Raw genomic sequence first — 20362 nt, forward strand, 5'->3', positions numbered from 1 at the left:
CTAGGGTGGGTCTCAGCGAAGTCTTGCGAACATACAAATCCAAGCAAGCCAACACCTACAGTATTCCGTAGCTTCCGTCGTACAAGTACAGCATGGAGACTTGTGACCCCGGATTTAAACTGGGGCCGTGCGTGTATTGCAACAAAAAAGCACCCAGCCCCAAGCGTCCCCGCCCACCTCTCAAATCCCCGCTCAACACCCTCTCTCGGTCGGCGGTCAAGTAAACCGTAGCAAACCGAGCTCTTAACCTTACGGCTTTCCACCCCGCGCGGCAGTAATTGAGTCGCGCGACCCAACATCAGCCCAGCGAAAGGAGAAAGCGGACGCCGAGCGCGGTAAGGTTGGGGTGGTCTGGCCCTTTTTAATCTATTTTTTTTCCCACTCGCGGTTTCTTGGCTTACTCGTCTGGGCGGCGATGGCCCAGTACGCAGTGAAGTCTGTCGACGATTGGGCGACGCACAACACCGCGACAGAGGCTGGTGCAACTGCAAATTCGACCACCGCTGCAGACGCCAGCCGAGATCGAGAATCAGTTTCCGCGACAGTACAAGAACTAGAATCAGATTTGGTTGGAAAGAGCACAGCGGTAACAACTGCGACTCCGATCAACGATAATATTAATCGCGCTAGCAAAACAACCACCACCACCACCACCACCGCCGCCGCCACTGACGACGATGCCTACAGAGCCCGTTCACGCTCTCCTGTGACCGGTAAACCTAAACCAAACGCCCCCTCGTCTCCGGCCACTCACAGCCAGACTGCACCAGCGGCTCGTCAACAACGACATCAACAAAACCCTTCTTCGAACTCGGCCGATCATTCGTCGGCCTCGCCAGCCACATCTGCACAAGCACCTGGCACCGCAAGTGCCGCCGGCCAGCAGCCTCAGCAACACCGAAGGGTTTACCAAGCATGTAGTATGTTAACATCGCAATACTTTATCACTGACTTGACCCCTTGGCACACAATCCAAGCAATTGCTGAGACCATGTGAGCTAGTCCCCTGCCGCAGGCGAAAGGTCCGTTGCGACCTCGGTTCCGTCGACAACCCCCATGACCCGCCCTGTGTTCGCTGCCGCCGTGAAAGCAAAGAATGCTACTTTAGCGCTACGCGCCGCAAACGCAAGGCTGACGACGAGGATCTGTCCGGTGCTGAGGACGATTATGTTCTCCGAAATGGCCGTAAGCGTGTCCACGAAGGCTCTCCTCCGATAGACCGTCGCATGTACTCGGACGTGCCGCTCACTCCAGGTGGCTCGCAAGGCAGGACACAGCCTCTTACACGTCCTCGCCATGGTTCCGTGGGCAATGATGGCAAGAGAACGGGTCGTGCATCAGGGGCTGGCCTGAACAGCCAAACTGATGCGCCCAACACACCACTCGAGAACATGGAGGCAAGGACGCTGATGCGCCGGGAGGTTTACGGCCCTCATGATGCTTTGGACCTCTTGTACAAGGCCGCGACCGATAGGTATGTGTGATGACAAAACTGAAGAGCGAGTATCGCATTTGGGACTTGGCCAAAGAAATACTGACACCAGCCCCAAGTAGCCCACATAAGCTCGGCGAGGCAGAAGCGAACAGTCGAACATCCCAGACGGCTGCTGCGGCCTCTGTCAACTTTCGTGTGCCAGCCGCCGAGTCTGCCGCACGCCCGGTATCTGCACGTGACATTGGTAGGCGACAGAGCTCTTTCCGCGCTGAAAGTCGCCAAAGCGGCAGCCAGCAGAACCGCCGTACGGCCGCGCGGCCAGAAGCTCCTCCTGTTGATGCGCCTATCGATCCGCAGCTGACTGCAAAACGTGACGTGACGAGCGATCCGGGATACACCGATGCCTTGAAGGCCTGGGCTCGTTTCCGCTTTGTGAGGGCCGGGTGGTTTACAGCACACGAGGCCATTGAATACATTGACTAGTATGGTTCTCCATCATTAGCATTGGGCACAGGCTCTGAATGACGATACTGACGACCTGCTTAGTTACTACCATTACCTTTCCCCACTAACGCCCATCTCGCCTCCGACTTTCAAAAGTCCTTCAACTCACTTAACACTGCTTACGGAAGAGCCGATACTCACAGTTACGCTGCTTACAATCGCCTCGCGTTATCGACAAGTACCAGGCACGGGCGGTCGTTGTCGGTCCCAAGCCATCCATGAGCAGCTTTGGACATATCTGCGAGGAATGATAGAAAGGGTAGTATGGGGGCAAGAAGCATTCGGCGGTGGATTTTGTGGCTCTTACACCATGGGCCATGAAGAAGCTCAGACTTCGAGCACCGCGCCATGGAGAGGTCTTCGCAAGGGCAGCTTGAGGACTCTGGGCACTATCGAGTCACTCCTGATTCTGACCGAGTGGCACCCACGCGCCCTTCACTTTCCACCCGCAGAGGCTATCGACGAGCTGATGCTGCCTTCGCTTTACGATGGCCCCGACGAGCACATGGGCCCGGATGGCGCTGCCCAACGGCCGTCGGCCACCACGGGCGTTGGCGGGAAGCGCATCGAGAGCTGGCTCGAGCCCGCTTGGAGAAGCGATCGTATGTGTTGGATGCTCCTTAGCACCGCTATGGGTCTCGCATATGAGCTGGGCGTATTCGATGACATAGAAGAGCTTCTGGCCACGGGCGCCATTGCACGGCCTGAGTATGAAGACGAGGCTTATCGTCTTCGTGCCCACCGAATTAAGCGACTAGTCTTGGTGTACCTAAGCCAGCTTGCCGGTCGGCTTGGCTGGACCAACATGGTTCCAGAGAATCTGCGCAAGTCCGACTCTGTCCTGGCCCCACGTCGGCCAGCATCAGAGGGAGCCACTCCTGGAACCACTCTTTCCGCTATTTCGGGCTCTTTCAACTATATTCCTGACCTCGAAATGGACGACCAGATTATCCATTGTTGGGCAGGAATCAGTCACGCCATGTACATGGGCAACGAGAAGCTCTTCCGGTCACGCAAGCACACCACAGATATCATACAGAGCGGTCGCTACATTCAGCTGCTAGAGGATTTTACGCCCATGCTGCGGGAGTGGTGGCGCCAGTTTGAGCGCTACCGGCTACCACCGTACATACGCCATATCCTTACCATCGAGTACGAATATGTGCGCATCTACATCAACTCACTTTCGCTCCAGGCCGTTGTAGAGCGCTGCACCAACAATGCGAGTAACGCAAGCGGCCACGGAAACGATCAGCTCTCTCCTCAGACCCAGAACTACTTTGGAAAGCTACCACTCGGTCACCTCGGGGGTTTTGGTGTGCAAGACCAGGACTACGTTAAGGAAGTGGTGGATGGGAGTCGGAACCTGCTGCGAGCTGTTGTTGATGGTCTCTTACCCAACGACTATCTCAAGCATGCTCCTGTGCGGACCTACTTCCGCATAATCAGCGGTGCCATGTTCCTGCTCAAGACCTTTGCATTGGGCGCCCCTCGCTCCGACGTCGAAATCTCCATCGCGCTCATGGATAGGACCGTTGATGCCCTTCGTAATTGCGTCGTTGATGACGTTCATCTCGGGATCCGCTTCGCCGACCTGCTCGAGACCCTGACAAGCCGACTACGGAATCGCTTCATTCATGCTCCCACGCATACCCTCAACAACCACCCCATCCCAGGCGGCTCATCGACTGACAGGTTGAGCCCGCAACCGCGTGTGGATTCTGGCATGGCAGACACTAACATGGGCGGCATGCATATAAGTAGCCATGACGTTGATACATGGCTAAGACCCAACGGTCAAGGCTCTCTGGCGTCCCTGTCCGCCGCCGCGGCTGCCGTTGCGAACCCGCATGGTCTGGATCGGTCCACCACCCCGGCAAACATCTCGGCTACACCCTTCGAGATCAGCGCCGGCAACATACCTTACCCCACGGGCCAGGCGTCTATATTTGCACCCACGACGCCGGCAGCCAGCGGCAGCATGGACCACCACCACAATCCGCTGCCTGACAACATGTTTGGTGACCCGTCTGACTGGAACAACTCGAGCAGCGAGATGTGGTACCTCCCAACGGGACCTGCTTTTTTTCAGAACATGGGTGACAGTGCCGTCGCCATGACGGCCGAGGGTGTCAACGTGGGAGGCATCGACCTGCTTGAGTACATGGCCATGGACCAGTTCCCAATCGAGGGCAGCGGGTTTTAGCGGGACGGGAGGAGCAAAGGAGTGGCCAGTAACAGTCACGGCTGTGCTATGAATCTGAATTTGAGGCGTTTATTCTGGAGTATCCAACTGTTTTCTCTTTTCTTTTCTTCTTTACTTTCTTTCTACTGCTCAGAAGTTGGTTCCACGGGTTGTTAGCGTTAGGCATGGCACGGTATGGCAGGCGTGAGGGGATTTTGTGTTTGAATCAATGAGAACTAGAAACGAACCTCGAATTGTGGTGGTTTCCAGTACATATACCAGAAAAGGACGGTGGGCGAGTTAAACATAAAGAGATTCGTTACCAAGACCGAAGTGCCCTGTTCTGTCCTTGGCGGGCTTTCAGTACTCCAGCTACACAAGCTTGGTTTTTTGCGAGCCGTTGGTGTCTCGAATTTCTAGATGGCGTCACCTTTGGTGTGCCGCGATCAAGCATTCTGGACTAGCACAATAGACTAGAGTTCTAGAACACGAAAAAGTGAAGTGGTATTTATAAGTTACGGTGTATGAGGTATATATATTTATGTGTATTTAGATAGAACTCGGCCTACAAAGAGAAAAAAAAAAACGACCGCGATAAGAAGAGAACTACAACAATATAGGGAAAGGCCTATGCCCCGCCCCATTCAGTGGGTTGGGTCAAGGATGCTTTAGATCACACAAAAGACGATCTTTTTATGAAGAAAGAGGTGATGAAATATGCTTTTTTCTTGGGGGTATGAGAAATAAGCAGATTCAAAATGAGAGGGGGATACGAGGGAGGGTTACTTGGAAGTTTTTGTTTGTGGAAAGATGGTCAAAACAGGCCATTGCCAAGTTAGAAAAAAGAAACAATGGACAAAATAAAATAAAAGCATCCGAGTCAAGATGATGCGTGGTGGTATCAAAAGGTATCTTTGTGTGGTTTCCCCTCGTCAAAAATCAGACGCCGGTAGATATAAGCACATGAAGATGATTGTCCTGAGACAATAAAAAAAAGGCATTGGGTTTACGCGAGCCGGCCAGAGAAGGAAAGATGTGACGGGGAGACAGAAGAGAGTTTAGTCAAGGAGATTGGGAAAGACACCAGACGGAGAGATGCCGCCGATGATGAGGTGTTGAGTGATGCGGGTTGATTGAGCGTAATAAGTGGGTATCGATGACCTTTTTTGTATCACTTTTTGCTTCATTGTCCGAATGTCGTATGATTGCGATGGGCGTCTTGCAGGGCTAGAACACAGAAGAAAGAATAATGTTAGGACGACTTCCATCTTGGGCAGTAAAGTCTCAGACAAATAACAAGGGATACTCACCATGGAGAGTGGTTAGTTGACCAGCGCGGTCCTCGCATGCAATCTGCAGGCTTGAGCCCTCGATAAAATCGAGACAAACGCTGTTAGGGAGCTCCTGCTGCTCCATCTCAGGCGCATATGGCACGCGGAAGTCACTCAGGTGGTAGCGCTTAATGCCATTCAGCGCCGTTGTGTTGGCGGCAGTTGCAGCGGCAATTCCCTGCACAGCACTAAGGATCAGGAAGCCCTGCGAGTCCAGGCACATGGTGCGGCGCTTCCAAAGAAGATTGTCGGGGAACTGGACGTTTACGTCGCCCATGTAAGCCAACTGAGTTGGCTGCTGGTGTTGGGGCTGTCTCCCGGGCGCAAAGAAGGAGCCATGGTCGTCGCCGTCGTATTCCTCCTCGGTGACGGTCGGGGACATGACGGGTGTGACTGTCTTGCGGCTGGAGCTCAGGGAGTTGGACAGGCGTCTGATGAACCGACTAGCCCGGCTCTTTTTCTCGGTCGCCTTGACACTCTCGTCTCCAGACAGGCTGGCCTCGGGGCCATTGGTGGGTGACATGACAGCAACGGGGGGCAGATCCCTATCTTTACTAGTCGAAGACCGCCGGCTAGAGATGCTCAGACGTCCCGAGATACTGGTACTTTGGTGCACCGAGGGTGGCCTGGATGGTGAACGGGACGCATTGGGACTAGTCAGAGGACTTGGGCCCAGCACAGCGCTGTGAAGGTTGTCCGTCGATGGAGATTTGCCACCGCTGAGCACACTGCGGCGGCGGTCCTTGATGAAATCCTTGACGATGCTAAGAGACGAGCGCCTGCGAGGGGTACCATCTTCACCAATCTCGTCTCCAGCTCCATCACCCCCAATAATTCCTACATCCTCGGATTGGGATCTGCGCTTCTCTTTTTTCGACTGCCGACGCTGCAGGATAGTCTCCTTCCTAGGCGTTTCCACTGGTGCAACTACGAAATCCTGGGGCTCGTCGGAACCTTTCTCGTGGTCGACCACCAGGACCGAAGGCTTCAGATCCACCATCGATCCTTCGCTCGTATCGGCGCGTGGCTCGGTCACTCTGGGAAACTGGGGGCGAGGATCCCTCACAATACGGGCCGTCACTTGAACAGAATCTGGCCTGCCTCTGGGGAGGTTGCCGCCCTCAAAAACCGACAATCTACTGGAGATAGATCCAGACCTGTCCCGAATGCTTCCTGCCGCCGTGGTGATGTCTCTTCCACGAGACCGGGGAGGAGATGGTGTCTGGTCCTGGCCCAGTGAGGTTGCCCGCTCCACAACCGATGGGGCCCTTGAGACTTCACCGCCACGTCCAATCGACTGTTGCTGACGGACTGCAAAGAACGCCGACTGTGGCCGTTCTGTTGCGTTCGGCGATGGGAGTCCAGCGGCCGATATCTTCTCCAAAGCCTTGATGCGTTGGGAGATGCTGCTGCCAACCCCCGCCTTCTTTCCCAGTAGATTTGCAGCGGAAGTGGACGCGACTGATGGTGAGGGCGAGGGTGGTGCTGTTCCTGAAGATGATCCAAGTCTGTTCAAGAAGGCAGACCCGGAGGATGTTGCCCTCATGCCAAATGGCCTGTCGCCATCCCCAGTGGCTGATAGCAGAGAAAGGGGAGCACGAGCAGTTGGGTTCGATGCAGAGCGCAAGCCATGGTAACCTTGAGGAGTGTTCGTCCCAGAGCCAGAGGGTGAGTCCATGGCGGCGGTCATCGGTCTTATTGCGGGCCCAGCAGACCCAGCTGGAGAATCGGTGACTAAGCTGCTAGGTATGCCCTGGCTGGTGATCGGTCGAGGACTGGACTCGCCCGTGTTTGCGGCTGCGGGAGCAGCCAAAGGTTGTGTGGGAAAGACTGGCGTGATTGGAGACTTGGAGATGTTCATGGGGCGGGCTTCCTGCAAAGTCGCCGTCTGCAGTTCATCCATGAGATCTTCGTCATCGGAGAGATTGGCTGTGTCGATTCGGATTGGGTCAATGGATACCTTTCGCTTCTGTGTCGGCTTCTCGACGGCTAAGCCAGAAGCGAGCTTCTCGGGATCTTGGTTCTCCTTTTCATTTTCCTTCTCCCCTAGGTCGTCAATGGCAATGGTTGGAGTGTCGGGGGACCTGCCAGACGGGCTTGCAGGCTGTTGCTTTGCTGTTGAGAATTTAGACTGTGGAATGCCAAGTCGTGGACTTGTTGATTCAGTTTGTGAAGGAATGTGTTCCACAGCGGAATTCCTATCGCTCCCTATTGTTGCCTCAGTAACAACTCCTGCCACAGTTGGACTGCGATTCGGATTTACGACAGCAGATGCGAATTTCGATATCGGCAACTGCACAGGAGCCGGTTCCTCCAGCTCTTGCCGGTTGGCAACCTGATCCTGGCTCTCAGCGGCCGCAACTTCATCTTCTCGCTTGGATTCTTCAGAAATCTCAGCACTGGGATTACAAGAAACATCAACTGCGCCAACCAGCACGTCTGGTTCGGCCTGATCGCTACCAGTCTGGTTGTTACCAGCAGTCTCAGCAGTCTTAGTCTGAGACTGGTCCAGTACAGTCTCGTCTGTAGCCTCGGATACAGACGATGCTTTCGTCGAGTTTCCAAGGTCTGAAGACCCCACTAGCGGCGAGGCTGGATGCGACGAGTCGGTATGCGCGTCCGATACTGTCCCTTCCCGAGCCAGGGAGGATAGGTTGTCGTCGTCCAACTCAGCCGCCGCTGTTGTTACAGGGACATGATTCTCTACGGCCGAGCCTTGCTCTCCATCGTCCACTATAATTGCGACCTCGTTTTCCTGCTGCTGATCGGGACTTTGGTCGACAGATTCTATGGGTTCGGCATCCGTCTCAGGAGTGGTATCTCGAGTCTGCTCAGTGACAGAAGGCTGTTCGGTTTCCGGTTCTTTGTCGGCGGGCTGTGGGCTGTCAACCGGTGGTTGCTCTTGAACAGGTTGCTCCTCCACAGCTTCCTCGGCAATAGAGTCCGCCACGACAGGCTCTGGATTCTCCGCCAATGACGTTTGGCCGATAGCATCCGAATCTAGCGATGACACCTTGACGTCAGGGTCCTCCACAGTCTCAGCTACCTTGGCATCTGCAGCCACCAACAGAGCTTTTTGCTTCTTCTTTTCCCGCAGCTGCATCGCCTTCTTCAGCCGTGACTTCTCAGGGCTGCTGGTATTGGGGTACATCGACGACTTTGCAGAAGCAAGCGAAACAGCGCCAGGAGTCAACGGCGGCTTCACGAATATCTTGGATTCTGGTATTGGAGGTGGCTGTATACCACCGCTCGTGTGAGGCCTAGTTGGTACCGTGTTTTGCGGATCCCGAGCACCGGACCCAAAGAGCTCTTGCACAATGGGATGTAAATTCTCGTCCATGGATTGTCGCACCATGGCAGGTTTTTCCTTCTTCTGCATCTTGAAACCAGCCGGAAGGGCAGAAATGGGCCGAAACCCGCTCAGGGTCCCGTTGCGCTGCCGAGCGTTCATGTCAAGGGATGGGCGCGGCCCCAGCTTCACTTTGGGCTTGTACGAGTACGGAGAGCCAGATCCGTAGGAATCTAGCTGGCCATATGTCTCTAATGACTTTGTGGGAGAGGGAGGGCGATCTGACTGTGATCCGACGAAGGGCGGCGGCTCAATCTTACCAGAGAACTGCGATTCCTCCGGTGAGGAGGCAAGTCCAGAGTCCAGAGCAACAGGTGGTATCTCAATGGACTTTGGCCTATTTTCGCCCTCTTCATTGACCACAGATTGACGCTTGCTTGCCCGTTGCTCCTCCTCCTCCTCGGCAATTTCCATAAGCCGGCGGCGGCGAAGGGAGCTGGTGGATGAAGATGTAGAGCCGGATGCAGTGTGTAAAGAGCATGCCGCAGAGAGCTTGGTGTCCTTTAGCTCTTTGGCTTCAGCAATTTCAAAAATTGTATCATATGGCGAGAAGCGCTCGCATATCGAGTCGAGGTGGACGGTTACTCGGGCTGTCGTTCATCCCACATGTCGTGTTAGCAGAACTGCGTGGTTGACCCTCGATTAGATTTTAAGACCGGCAACGAACCTTGAACCAGCCGCGAGCAGTCCTCCGGTAGATATTTGATGATCACATTCCTCCTCCTATACCGTAAAAAGCCATACAACGGGGATGGGTCCTCGTACTGGGCAATTGCATTGCGAATCTCTACTATCCCACCATTGCCGCGACCAAGGAGCTCAAGCACATCGCGGCCGGCATACTTGAGCACGAACCTGTTTGGCTCACAATAACAAGGTTAGCAATGGACAACTCGAGACAGACATGTAGATGCAGCCAGAGCGCAACCAGAACACGAGAACGGTGCTACTGTTGGGGGAGGGACAATGTTCATGTTTATGTTGACGCGGGCGTGACATACCATCCCCCTGGCTCCGCTACGGCGGTATCATGAGCTTCCTTGATTTCGGGGGTGTCAAGGCCATTCAAAGACATCTCCCCTCGCCGTAGCTACCGGTTGCAGGTAGCTGTGGACGAGGAAGATGCGCGCGCGCAAGTTGTTATCGGGAAGCTTTCGTTTCGTTCGGCACCTTGGTCGTATCCCAAGGAAAAACTGGCGATCGCGCCAAAGAAGCAAAGCGGTTTCGGTGCAAGCCAATGCGTTGACTGGAACCAGCCAGACGGGCAAGCATCCCAGTCGTTTTCGGTGCTGGGCCTAATGTTTTCCGGTCGTCTCGGGTGCTTGTCCCTCAAAACTCTGTGTCTCCTAGAGGCCTACTTCTGCCCATAGCTTCACCTGGGGGTAAAAACAGCAAGTCCAGAGGTACGTCGTTGCAGAAAATTCCAAAGTTGGTCGCAGGACGGTAGGGACCCTTCTCGGCACTGGAACAGGCCAAGGATGATGATGGTATGGTAGTTGCTTCCTCTGCGCCAGCCCCAGATAGGTTTGGAGATGCGGCCCGGGGGTATTCGAATATTGAGAGAAGAGTAGAGCCGGGGGGAACTTTGGGTGGTTGTCGAGTTGAAAGAGGTAGGACTCGGCCGAGTGTTGCGATTATCGGCAGTAGCAATTGGGAAAGTCACAGCTTTGCTTGCTTACTTTCAACGGCCGGACAAACTCGTGGGGACGGAAACGGGCGGCAAAAAGATGTCGCCTGCAGAATCAAGAAAACCGGATGGCACGGGCACGTTCCCGCCGTATCTCGCAAGAAGAAGAAAAAAAAGAAACAAAATAAAAGAGTATAATGAAATCCCTATGAGCCTTCTTGGCGGACAATTGTGGACATTGGCTGGCAAAAGAAGTGAATGAACAAAATACAGTTTGTAGTGAGAGATGAAATACGATTTTTAGGGGTTCTCTTTTTTTCCTTGACTGAGATCAGATCAGACGGCTGAGTAGATGGTGAGTTAGTAGTGCCTGGCTTGCCTGGGTAGGCGGTACGTAGCATTGCTTGCACGCAGGTACTGTACAGTACAGTACGGTTCAACGACCACGAAAGCCCACACGATAAGTGCAGCTGGGGCCAGGCCAGGATCAGGACTCTTCTGGGCGGCTGGGGGGCATGCAATGACATGCAACCAACCTGCACAAAGTCGCCCGCGCTAGCAATTCATTAGTTCCGTTCTAATGCTAGGGGTAAAGGTCTCCAGCGCAAGACTGGACCTGAAGGTCTGCTCCATTCAGTCGAGGTCCCAGTTATTCCATCACAGGATTGGTTCCCCATTGTCAAGACCGGTCGTCGAATCATCGTCCGCTTTCTCCCTTTCCACTCTACCTTCCTTACCATACTAGTCTAGTACTTCGTAGTAGGACCGGGCACCCCCACTCCTCATATTGAAAGGGGTCTGTGCGATACAGCCCAATCAGCAACTTTCGGAGCTGTCAGTGCTTTCCTGCCATTCATCGGAGGAACAGACATTGCGGGCATCATTAGACCAGCAACTTCCCGCCCAACCTAAATTAACCGGTAGACATTTAATTAAAAATTGTCCTCGTACCTTAAATCAAGCTCACCTCCTATTGTCCCATTGTTTGTACAATAGTCGCGTGCCAAACTTAACTCGTCAACTGATAATATCCAGCTCACCACCCTTTTGCATCAATCCACGTTCGTCTCTTGGTCTATCCTGAGACTTGCTTTCCGTTCCTTACGTCGTCCATCTTGGTAGCCAAGGGATCCCTTTCCAGCCCAGCGTGCGGCTTCGTTGTCGAACCAGGATGACCGCTGCTGGCCCATTGAAGCATAAGGCCAGTTCTTCAATCCTGAGACATCCTCAGTAAGATGGACGCGATTTTACTGCACCTGCATATGTTTACCAAGACAGTCCAACTATTTAAAAGAAATTCTGGTAGTAGGATGGAAGCTCACGGAAACAACAAGCCAGCCAGCTCAGTGTCTATGCCTTAAAAAGACCGGGCTACCCTTGCTCTTGCATAGTAGGCTGGCTCAACGATGACAAAACGTGTACAATGTCCCACACTACGGTTCCATTCGTAGCGTGTCTCCCTTCCAATTTACTGCCGCCTTCCAACAACCTGTGCCACCCGCTGAATACGAAGAGAAGCAAATTCTATAGTAGCTCAACTACACGTATTCAGCAATTTGACCAGTGTGAGTGCGGCGCTATGCGGGCTGTTTCTCTGGTTTCTTATGAAGATGTGGCCGGTTGGCTGGTCTCATCATCCTGCCCTTTCGTGCCACCAGACGAGTCCCCTGCTGCGGCTGCTGCCGCCGCCGCCGGCTCCTCACTAATCGAAGGTATAGGGTCATTGCTCCGGCCGGCAGCGTTAGTGGCCAATTGAACATTCCGGTCTGCCTCGCTCGGTTTGCTAGCCGGATCACCTTTGGTGGCAGCGTCCTTGCGGGAGTGCCCGTCAAGGACCGCTTGCTTGTCAAATCGAACAATCATGCAGGACAAGTTATCGGTGCTGAATCGAGCAAGGGCATGGTTGACTAGCAGCTTTGCCGCAGCCGCTGGGTCTTCGATATTTCTAACCTGATCAACAGCCTCTTGATCATCGCACACGTCCCAAAGCTGTGCGTTGTGTAATATTTTGTTAACAACACGATATTTAGTCAACCAACAGAGTGCCGTTGGGGGCATGGTAGAATCTACTTACTCCATCACATGCAATGATAAGAAATTCATCCAGTTCTGGCTGAATGACAGTTTCGGTCGTATAGGGATGGCCTGTGACCAATTCCTTCATGTAGGTGTCGCCGAGGGCTCGCGTCACAGCAAGTACGCCATTGACACGGTTGTTGAGTATCAAGCCACCAGCATTAGTTATGCGTCTGCCTTCGTTCTCGTCGCTTCCCTTGTGGTCATACGAGAGACGGAGAGCTTTCCCGGATCGACAGAGGATGATACGAGCATCGCCCACGTTGGCCGTATAGAGGACGCGCTGTTTCGTCACGGCTGGTTTCGGCCTCGGGGGCGCCGCATCGGACGCGCGTAGACTGGCACCATCGTTGGACTTTCCGTCCTCGGGCTTCAGGCCTTCATCTGAAGCCTTGGCGGCTGCAACAGGCTGGGAACCAGTGGCAGACTGACTGCTGGGCACTCGATCCTCCCAACGAAGTACCGCTATTGCAGCCGTACAGCCGCTGTTCTTCACAGGGAGTTTTTCGAGCTGCGCATCGACTGTAGTGAAGGTCTCGTCGAGAAGCTCGGGGATAGGTACATTGGGCTTCTTGCGTATAGTCTCTTCCAGGATGAGATGTAATTTTTTGCCACACCAGTCCGCGGCAAAGGTGCCAGCGTGACCATCAAAAATGGCAAAGTAGCCATTATCAGACTCAACAATCTCATCACCCGGAGTGGCTGTGGTTTTGGTTTCGCCATCAGTCGCATTTGACGAACTGGCAGGTGTCGCTGCCGGCGTATGGAGAAAGTTGTAGAGGAATGCGTGGGTATCTTCCATAGTACGCCTGCATTTCTTGTTGCGATCCTCCCAAACACCGACGCGGAAAGTCGACTTGGGCCCAGGTAGTGATTCTCCTGCCGAGTTGTTCTGCTGGCCTTGCGGTACTACGAGAGCCGGGTCCTGTTTGCCCAGCTTCTGCAGTGCAGTCTGCGTAGAGGATCCATTGTCGGTATTCGAACGACTGCTACCCTGTCCGAAATTGAGTGTATTCTTTGCGCTGGCGAGCAGACTGCTTGCCTTACTGCTCACGCCGCTGCTTCTCCGTTTCTTCTGCTCGGCAGCACCGGCAGAGTCGGGTGGGCTGCCATTGCCGCTCCGTTTCTCCCTGCTCGTGGCCTGCTCGGCAGCTTTGGTGGGGCTGCTGCTCAATGTCGACTCGCTCGCGTCCGGGGACGGAGACTTGCTCCCTGGCGCAGGAGTAGCTGTCGCCGGTAGGCTCGAAGTTGGGCTGGTTAGGGTAGGGCTGTCCGCTTTCGAGGAGCCGCCAAACATTCTACTCAGCAGACCTCCTTGAGTGGAGAGACTGCGCCGTTTGTTTCCTGCCAGATTGGTTGAAATAGAAGCGACCGCGAAATATGAGGGAGTGCAATTTGTAAGAAAGTGGAAAAGGTTTTGGTGAACTCTGGCGGTTCTTGGCTACTTTTTGCTGATTTCGGGATGTACCGGTCGCATGGGACTGGACGTTGAGAGGCGGGCTGGCGTCTTCGATACGATGTAATAGACGTTGTGAGGCGTTTCTGCCATGTGCAGATTAGTAAAAGGAAACGTGCGGTATGTAAGGTACCCACGTAGGTCTTCGTAGGTGGTAGGTAGGTAGGTAGGTAAGTAGGTAGGCAGCAAAGCAGGTGGAAGGTAGCTCCCGATTCTAAACATACGCAATGCAAAGAAGCAAAGGAATGCAGGTCCGAGTCGGGGGGCTTGTGGCAGGCTGCGAGTGGAGCTGCAAGATGAAAGTACGAAAGGTTTAGGTCACTGGGGCCTTGTTGCGCAGACAAAAGACTGCCATCACTTACCCTGACCAAGCAAATAAAGCTAGACAACCGAATTCGGCTGCACTTTTTTTTTGGTTTCCTGATTGAAGTGTACCTGGCTTGAAGAAGAAAAAAAAAAGCCTGGTGTTTTCGGCGGGGAGGGCGCAATGTCGATAGAATAGATATTCTAGTCCAAGTCTAGTCTTGACTAGGAACCCTTTAGCGCCCAATGATGTGATCACGGACAGCACGTTCTTGGTGTCGGGATCTGATGGGAAAGATGGGGGAGGAAGGATAAACTACAGATAGGTAGATCAAGGAACGGCAGAAGTGAATCTGCGTGCCAAAAGACCCAAGGTATTGGGTCCGTACACGACAAAAGAAATAGACTGCGCGACCTGAGATGAACGGAGGAAATCAATCGTTCATCAGGACTTTGGTCAGTCAGTATGAAGGCAGCAGATAGTTTGAGAGGCGGGGCAATCCTTCGTGATTGCACGGGCTTTTGGGCCCCATCCTGGGCTGTCTGCGTGATCCCTGTTCCGTACCACCACTACAGCGTGCGGGGATCTACTTGAGAGTGACGACAGGTTGCAGTCAAGTTCGGTGACGATATGCACCGCCCCGAGAACGAGTGGGAAACGATTGACGATTTTTTTTAGATGCAAATCATCAAATGGTCATGGTATTTTTATTAGACACGATATATCCCATAAGGACCTGAACTACCTTAGATACTCATTTAGGTACATAATATTTTGCAAGCCGCGAATGCATGTAATACGAAGGCGGTTTTCTACATGCATCAACCGCCCTCCGAAGTCGCTTCATTCAATTGAACCCCAGTGAAAGTGATTTACCTTACGTAGTACATGTTACAGCTAAATGGTCAATCAACCGTGATCTCTATACTTACAGGTATCGTTATACGGCCTTTTTCTCTTCCTATTTGTCTTTCTTTCTTTCAGTTCAACCATAAAATATTATATTTCCCTTCCAGTAAAATACTTCCCTTGGTACGTCTGGCTTAACAGAAATGTGGCTGGCTGTTGCCTTGTCTAGGCATGCATACCAAGCGTCGTTGGCACGTTATCGGCACATTGCCGAGCGACAACAAATCAGACACTTTTACGTGCGAACTCTCACAGGCAAGGGTGGGTGTGCATGTCTTCCGGGGCCGGATTAGCAGTCATAGGTGCTGTAGTCATTTTCAAAAAAGGGCAAAAAACTTTGATTACATAATCGACAAAACGCGCCTCCTCTCGGAGTCTGGTATCTCATTTTGGCCTAAGGCTATCGAGCCTGGCCTGCAGGTCATCATCACTACCGCCACCGACCGCTTGTGCAATCCGTGTCTCTGCAACCGTCTCTGATTGCAGACCTTGCGGTGTCTCTCCAAGCTACACCGAGAATGTAAGCATGTGGTACAAAACAACGGCAATGAGGCGTCACCTTGGTCCGCCCACCAGGAGGAATACGTACCGAGTTCTTCAGGTCAACACCAATCTCCTCAAGAACCTGCTCAACTAGCTCATCTCCCTCCTCCTCGACGCCAACATCCATGGCATCGTCAACGGCATCGTCCATCAACTCTTGCCTTTGCTCCATTATGTCGTTTTCTCTCTCAAACTCGGCCGCGATACGCTGCAGAGAAGGTAAATTCATGGTGCGGTTCATGCTTCCCAGCGCCATAGTGGCCCCCTTCATGGCCTGCATCATCTGTTCGTTGGTGCGATGCGTCTGGAGACGTAGGGATATTTGCTGCAATTGGCTGCGCATTCCGTAAAACTTCTCGATATAGCGCCGCGTCCTTACGAGATCCTTGGCCTGGATTTTGCATGCCCCCATCTGGTTCTTCTGTGCGCTCTGCTTGATCTGCGTGACTAGTGTCTTCTCCTGCTTCTCAAGCTTTACCCTCTGCTGATCGAGTTCCCGAATGGCCTTGTCCAGGAGGCGTTGGTTCTTGCGCAGACGCTCGGCGGGCGTCATGCGCTTGCCGAATGCCCATTCGATGATCTATGGAAGACACAAGGTCAGCGAATATGGACCATGAAGAGCACGGGTATTGCTTTAGGTTACTTGCATTCATCTTGGCTAGGTGACGTAAACTTGATTGGGCGGGTGGGCTATCAGCAATCTGTCCGTAAGCTTTGTCGAGCACTGGGTTGCGGCGGCGGATTGAGTCGCTTGCACTATTCAGAGTGCCATACACTCAAGAAGGAAGAAGTTGTCGTTTGCAATTGCCAGAGCAGCAGGAGGGTTTGTCGCAATCGGTAGGTAGCTATGTAGGTTAGCTACGTAGTCGCGGCAGGTCACCAATCAGATAATCAAACGTACCCAGGCATCAGACATACCCGACCCGACCTGACTGGACTAGACTAGACGTTGGGGTATCGATATATGGGTGGGGTCTGTTCTTTCCACGCGCGCGCTCTGACCCGCAGAGTTGCGTCAGAGTACCTTTTGCTTGCCTGGCCTTGATTGCACTTTGGGAGAGGTGGAGGCTGATTCCGGAAAATCACGTGCGGCTGCAATAAAAGCGGGTTCTTTCAACTAGGTATGCTAGAGTTGGACCCACCGGCAGCCGTTGGCTTTTGTCTGCATCATTGTAATGCTACGTCGTCGGCTGGCCTGTCACCTGGTAGTAAATTTGCCCCTGTCATGCAATTCGCCCAGGGACATGGGGAGCTCCATTTTCTGCTTTATGTATTGACATGCAAAACGTCCCTGGACCAAGATTGTCCGATAGAGGCACTTTCAGAAGAGTCAGCGAATAACAAAACAAAAAACAAATAATAAAGCGAGGGGAAAATTTTGCACATACGGTGGACAGTTGGTTGTCGCCTTGATTTTTGCACCCCTTGTGGCTTACTTTCGACGCGCTCCTTTCAGATGCAAACCATCTTCACCGCGACTGGACGAAATCGATCACGATGAGCCAAGATTCTGCTCACAGCAGCGACGCCACAGGCCCTGCACCAGGCGCGCGATCCAACGGTGAAGGAAGTTCAACGGCCACAAACGAAACGCCATCTTCAGTTCCTTCAGGTCCGCCTTCCTACATGACCGTCGGCACCGGGTCGACATCGGAGCACGCGCATCGTCTGCAAGCCCTCCTTGACAACGATTCCGGATATGGCGGTAGCATTGCTGGCGACGGGGCGCCGCTCATCGGTGCCTCTGGCGATCACCACCAGGCTCTAGTCGACCCCGATCGTCGAATGCAGGCCGGCGCCATTCACCAGCTTTACTACAACTCACACCGCGTAGCCCTGGCTCGGTCCATCAACCTCGCTATCCAGCTGCTGAAAGGTCTGCGGGAGATGAACGCCAAGTGGCCAGCACACTACCCGTCGGTTCAAGGCACAGATACCCCAACATCGCCTCGGCCGGGCAACCTGCGCCACTCATTTTCGTCGGTGGGAGAATTCGCTGCATCTGCCACGGCAGCCAGCCACCCTCGGGAGCTCAGGCGGTCTCTGACGTCGGTGGAGGATATCGGTGTTCAGGATGCCGAGTCGAGCAAGGCCGCAGAGCGTAGACAGGCCGCCGCCGAGCCTCGGCTTGTCTCACCGCAAATCTCGAGAGAATTCTCCATATTGAAACTGGACCTCAAGCTGGGCTCATTACATCAGACCGAGTTGGTTCACTCCCTGGAGAAAGGCTCGGTTGCCTCCTTATTGGACGGAAAGATTGGCTCTAGCATCAAGCACCTTCAGTCATTAAGGGAGCGTATCGAAGACACCTCGAGTAAAGTGTTGGTTACGGGGGATCTGAATGCAGGCAAGTCGGCATTTTGCAACGCGCTACTTCGGAGGAAGATTCTGCCCGAAGACCAACAACCATGCACAAGCATCTTCTGCGAAGTTCTTGATGCTAGGGAAAACAGCGGCCTAGAAGAGGTACATGCTGTACATAAGGAGGCCATCTACGACAGGAACGACGAGTCTACATATGACGTCTTTTCCTTGTCCGATTTGGAAAAGATTGTTATCGACAACGAGACATATCTCCAATGCAAGGTCTACGTCAAAGATGTCCGGACAATCGACGAATCGCTGTTGAACAACGGAGTTGTTGATATCGCTCTGATCGATGCCCCCGGGTTGAACTCGGAGATGACAAAGACCACTGCCGTGTTTGCTCGCCAAGAAGAGATTGATGTCGTTGTTTTTGTCGTTTCTGCTGCAAACCACTTCACAATCTCGGCGCAAGATTTCATTTCGGTGGCAGCGGCTGAGAAGGCATATCTCTTCATTGTTGTCAACCAATTTGATAACATCAGAGACAAGGAGCGGTGTCAAAAGATGATTCTGGACCGCGTGAAAATGATGAGCCCAAGGACATATAAAGAAGCCTCAGAGCTGGTTCATTTCGTTTCTAGCAACGCAGTTCCCGTAGCGCCGCCACCTCCTCCTCCCGGCGGTAGTGGAGGTAGCGGCAGCTCAAGCGGCGGCAGTGGCGGCGACGGCGATGACGACCCGAATGAGGAGGATTCGAAAGGAAAAGGAAAGGGCAAAGACAAGGAGAAGATCCGAGACTTTGAGAACCTGGAACAGTCACTGAGGAGATTTGTGCTGGAGAAACGATCCAGGTCCAAGTTGGCACCTGCCAAAAACTACCTGTTGAACATTCTTGCTGATATCAACGCATTGGCTCAAGTCAACGTGGAAGTGGCACAATCAGAGCTCGACAGAGTGAATCAGGAGCTGGCTGAGATTGAGCCCATGCTCGAGTCAGGCAGAAAGGCAAGCTCCCAGGTTGATGAGCAGATGGACAAGTCAATCGAGAAAACATGCTCAGAAGTCTATGAACACACGAGGTCAACCCTCAGCTTCACCATCCAGAATATCGGCGATGCCGACCTCGGGGTCCGTTATCCTGGAATCTGGGGCTCTTTTGACTACGCGGAACAGCTGATAGAAGCCATGCTCGCCCAAATATCAGATGCTGTTGCCGCGTGTGAAGATCACGCCCGAGCAAGAACCGTTAGCGGCGTAAACACAATCAAGCAACTGGGCCTGCTGCATCTGGGAGACGAGTATGCAGACCTCAGCTTCCGACCAGATGTCATGTTCCGCCGCAAGAGGGACGTGCTTGCGCGGCAAGCTGACATACCCACCGAGATCTGGGACTTTATCGATTGGAACACGCTTATACGTCGCCAGGAGAAGGTTGCTGGTACTGGCATGGCTCTAACTGTGGTCACGGCCGTTGGAGGTCAACTTGTTGTTGGTTATGGTTGGATGGACCATGCATTGCGGGCAGCTCGAGTTCTTGGCAACGACAATTTGAGACGATTGATTATCCCTGGAATCCTTGTGGCTGGTAAGACAAGCACCATTTCCCCAAACCTAGCATCAATCATGGTATTTTGCAGACAAATACTAACAGTCTCAATAGCTGTGGCCGCCTCCGCCTTCGTCTTGAACTCGATTCCCCAATCCCTCCCCCATCGTCTATCTGCCAAAGTATCTTCACACCTGGCAGCAACCGACTATGTGCACCTGAATTCTGCTCGTATCTCTGGCTCCGTACGCAAGGTACTACGTATCCCTGCCGATTCTGTGCGTGTTGGGCTTCGCCGCTCGGTTGAGCAGCTCGGCACTCGACGGGATGAAACGTTACGTATCAGCGCGGAGAGCGCCGTCGCGCTCAAATATTTCGGCAACCTGGTTCGGGACAGCGCCAAGCATCGTGCAACTATTGACGAGGTTGACTTGGAGGCTCATGGCGCTGCGTGAGCAGAACCATCCTCGTCGTCTGTCGCCTCTTCATGAAACTTTTCTCTTAAGCATTTGGAAAAAAGGCGTTTGTAAGGATGGTATGAACGGTTCGCTCATTGTGATGATTCCTCTGGATTTGAAACCCATAACAAAACGGGTGGCTAGGAACTTTCCTATGTCACGACTAGCAAAATCAAGCGATGGATTACCTATAACTCCTCTCAGTCCCTACAGTACTTTTCGTCCTTTACGGCTTGACTGGCTCAGGGTAAGCATAAGCTCGGCTGGCTAGGCAATGGACAACGTATACAGACAGATAGATAAATATTTTGTAATCAACTTTATTCAACGAT

General features: G+C 53.2%; 5 protein-coding genes across 5 annotated transcripts; 2 read left to right on the forward strand and 3 right to left on the reverse strand.

Moving 5' to 3' along the window:
- The first annotated feature begins 206 nt into the window (after nucleotides 1–206).
- On the forward strand, nucleotides 207–4872 carry MGG_15139 (uncharacterized protein). Its single transcript, XM_003712702.1, has 4 exons — nucleotides 207–920; nucleotides 1003–1474; nucleotides 1552–1917; nucleotides 1982–4872. Exons 1-4 carry the CDS (start codon nucleotides 416–418, stop codon nucleotides 4143–4145), a joined length of 3507 nt encoding a protein of 1168 aa, XP_003712750.1. The 5' UTR covers nucleotides 207–415; the 3' UTR covers nucleotides 4146–4872.
- On the reverse strand, nucleotides 4628–10851 carry MGG_05206 (uncharacterized protein). The gene is made up of 4 exons (XM_003712703.1): nucleotides 9806–10851; nucleotides 9472–9659; nucleotides 5435–9394; nucleotides 4628–5351 (listed from the first exon to the last, which is right to left on the reverse strand). The coding sequence occupies exons 1-4, from the start codon at nucleotides 9877–9879 to the stop codon at nucleotides 5308–5310; spliced, it is 4266 nt and encodes a 1421-aa protein (XP_003712751.1). The 5' UTR covers nucleotides 9880–10851; the 3' UTR covers nucleotides 4628–5307.
- Nucleotides 10852–10975: 124 nt separating this feature from the next.
- Nucleotides 10976–14727, reverse strand: MGG_05207 (protein phosphatase 2C). The gene is made up of 3 exons (XM_003712704.1): nucleotides 14326–14727; nucleotides 12506–14049; nucleotides 10976–12420 (listed from the first exon to the last, which is right to left on the reverse strand). The coding sequence occupies exons 2-3, from the start codon at nucleotides 13802–13804 to the stop codon at nucleotides 12034–12036; spliced, it is 1686 nt and encodes a 561-aa protein (XP_003712752.1). The 5' UTR covers nucleotides 13805–14049; nucleotides 14326–14727; the 3' UTR covers nucleotides 10976–12033.
- A 738-nt stretch (nucleotides 14728–15465) lies between these two features.
- On the reverse strand, nucleotides 15466–16637 carry MGG_05208 (DOA4-independent degradation protein 4). Its single transcript, XM_003712705.1, has 3 exons — nucleotides 16367–16637; nucleotides 15766–16299; nucleotides 15466–15683 (listed from the first exon to the last, which is right to left on the reverse strand). The coding sequence occupies exons 1-3, from the start codon at nucleotides 16370–16372 to the stop codon at nucleotides 15561–15563; spliced, it is 663 nt and encodes a 220-aa protein (XP_003712753.1). The 5' UTR covers nucleotides 16373–16637; the 3' UTR covers nucleotides 15466–15560.
- A 266-nt stretch (nucleotides 16638–16903) lies between these two features.
- Nucleotides 16904–20361, forward strand: MGG_05209 (transmembrane GTPase fzo1). The gene is made up of 2 exons (XM_003712706.1): nucleotides 16904–19611; nucleotides 19687–20361. The coding sequence occupies exons 1-2, from the start codon at nucleotides 17217–17219 to the stop codon at nucleotides 20025–20027; spliced, it is 2736 nt and encodes a 911-aa protein (XP_003712754.1). The 5' UTR covers nucleotides 16904–17216; the 3' UTR covers nucleotides 20028–20361.
- Nucleotide 20362: the final 1 nt, after the last annotated feature.

This window comes from Pyricularia oryzae, chromosome 3 (assembly GCF_000002495.2).
Source record: "Pyricularia oryzae 70-15 chromosome 3, whole genome shotgun sequence".
Taxonomy (NCBI): Eukaryota; Fungi; Ascomycota; class Sordariomycetes; order Magnaporthales; family Pyriculariaceae; genus Pyricularia; species Pyricularia oryzae.

Coding starts and splice junctions, on each gene's coding strand:
- MGG_05206 (XM_003712703.1), bottom strand. CDS start 9,879: ATGTCTTTGAATGGCCTTGACACCCCCGAAATCAAGGAAGCTCATGAT. Junction 9,660..9,805: donor GTAGCGGAGCCAGGGGGATG/GTATGTCACGCC, acceptor TGAGCCAAACAG/GTTCGTGCTCAAGTATGCCG. Junction 9,395..9,471: donor CTGCTCGCGGCTGGTTCAAG/GTTCGTTGCCGG, acceptor GATGAACGACAG/CCCGAGTAACCGTCCACCTC.
- MGG_05207 (XM_003712704.1), bottom strand. CDS start 13,804: ATGTTTGGCGGCTCCTCGAAAGCGGACAGCCCTACCCTAACCAGCCCA. Junction 12,421..12,505: donor TTATCATTGCATGTGATGGA/GTAAGTAGATTC, acceptor CACAACGCACAG/CTTTGGGACGTGTGCGATGA.
- MGG_05208 (XM_003712705.1), bottom strand. Junction 15,684..15,765: donor GTGTTGACCTGAAGAACTCG/GTACGTATTCCT, acceptor TTCTCGGTGTAG/CTTGGAGAGACACCGCAAGG.
- MGG_05209 (XM_003712706.1), top strand. CDS start 17,217: ATGAGCCAAGATTCTGCTCACAGCAGCGACGCCACAGGCCCTGCACCA. Junction 19,612..19,686: donor CCCTGGAATCCTTGTGGCTG/GTAAGACAAGCA, acceptor CAGTCTCAATAG/CTGTGGCCGCCTCCGCCTTC.
- MGG_15139 (XM_003712702.1), top strand. CDS start 416: ATGGCCCAGTACGCAGTGAAGTCTGTCGACGATTGGGCGACGCACAAC. Junction 921..1,002: donor AAGGGTTTACCAAGCATGTA/GTATGTTAACAT, acceptor CATGTGAGCTAG/TCCCCTGCCGCAGGCGAAAG. Junction 1,918..1,981: donor GCCATTGAATACATTGACTA/GTATGGTTCTCC, acceptor CGACCTGCTTAG/TTACTACCATTACCTTTCCC.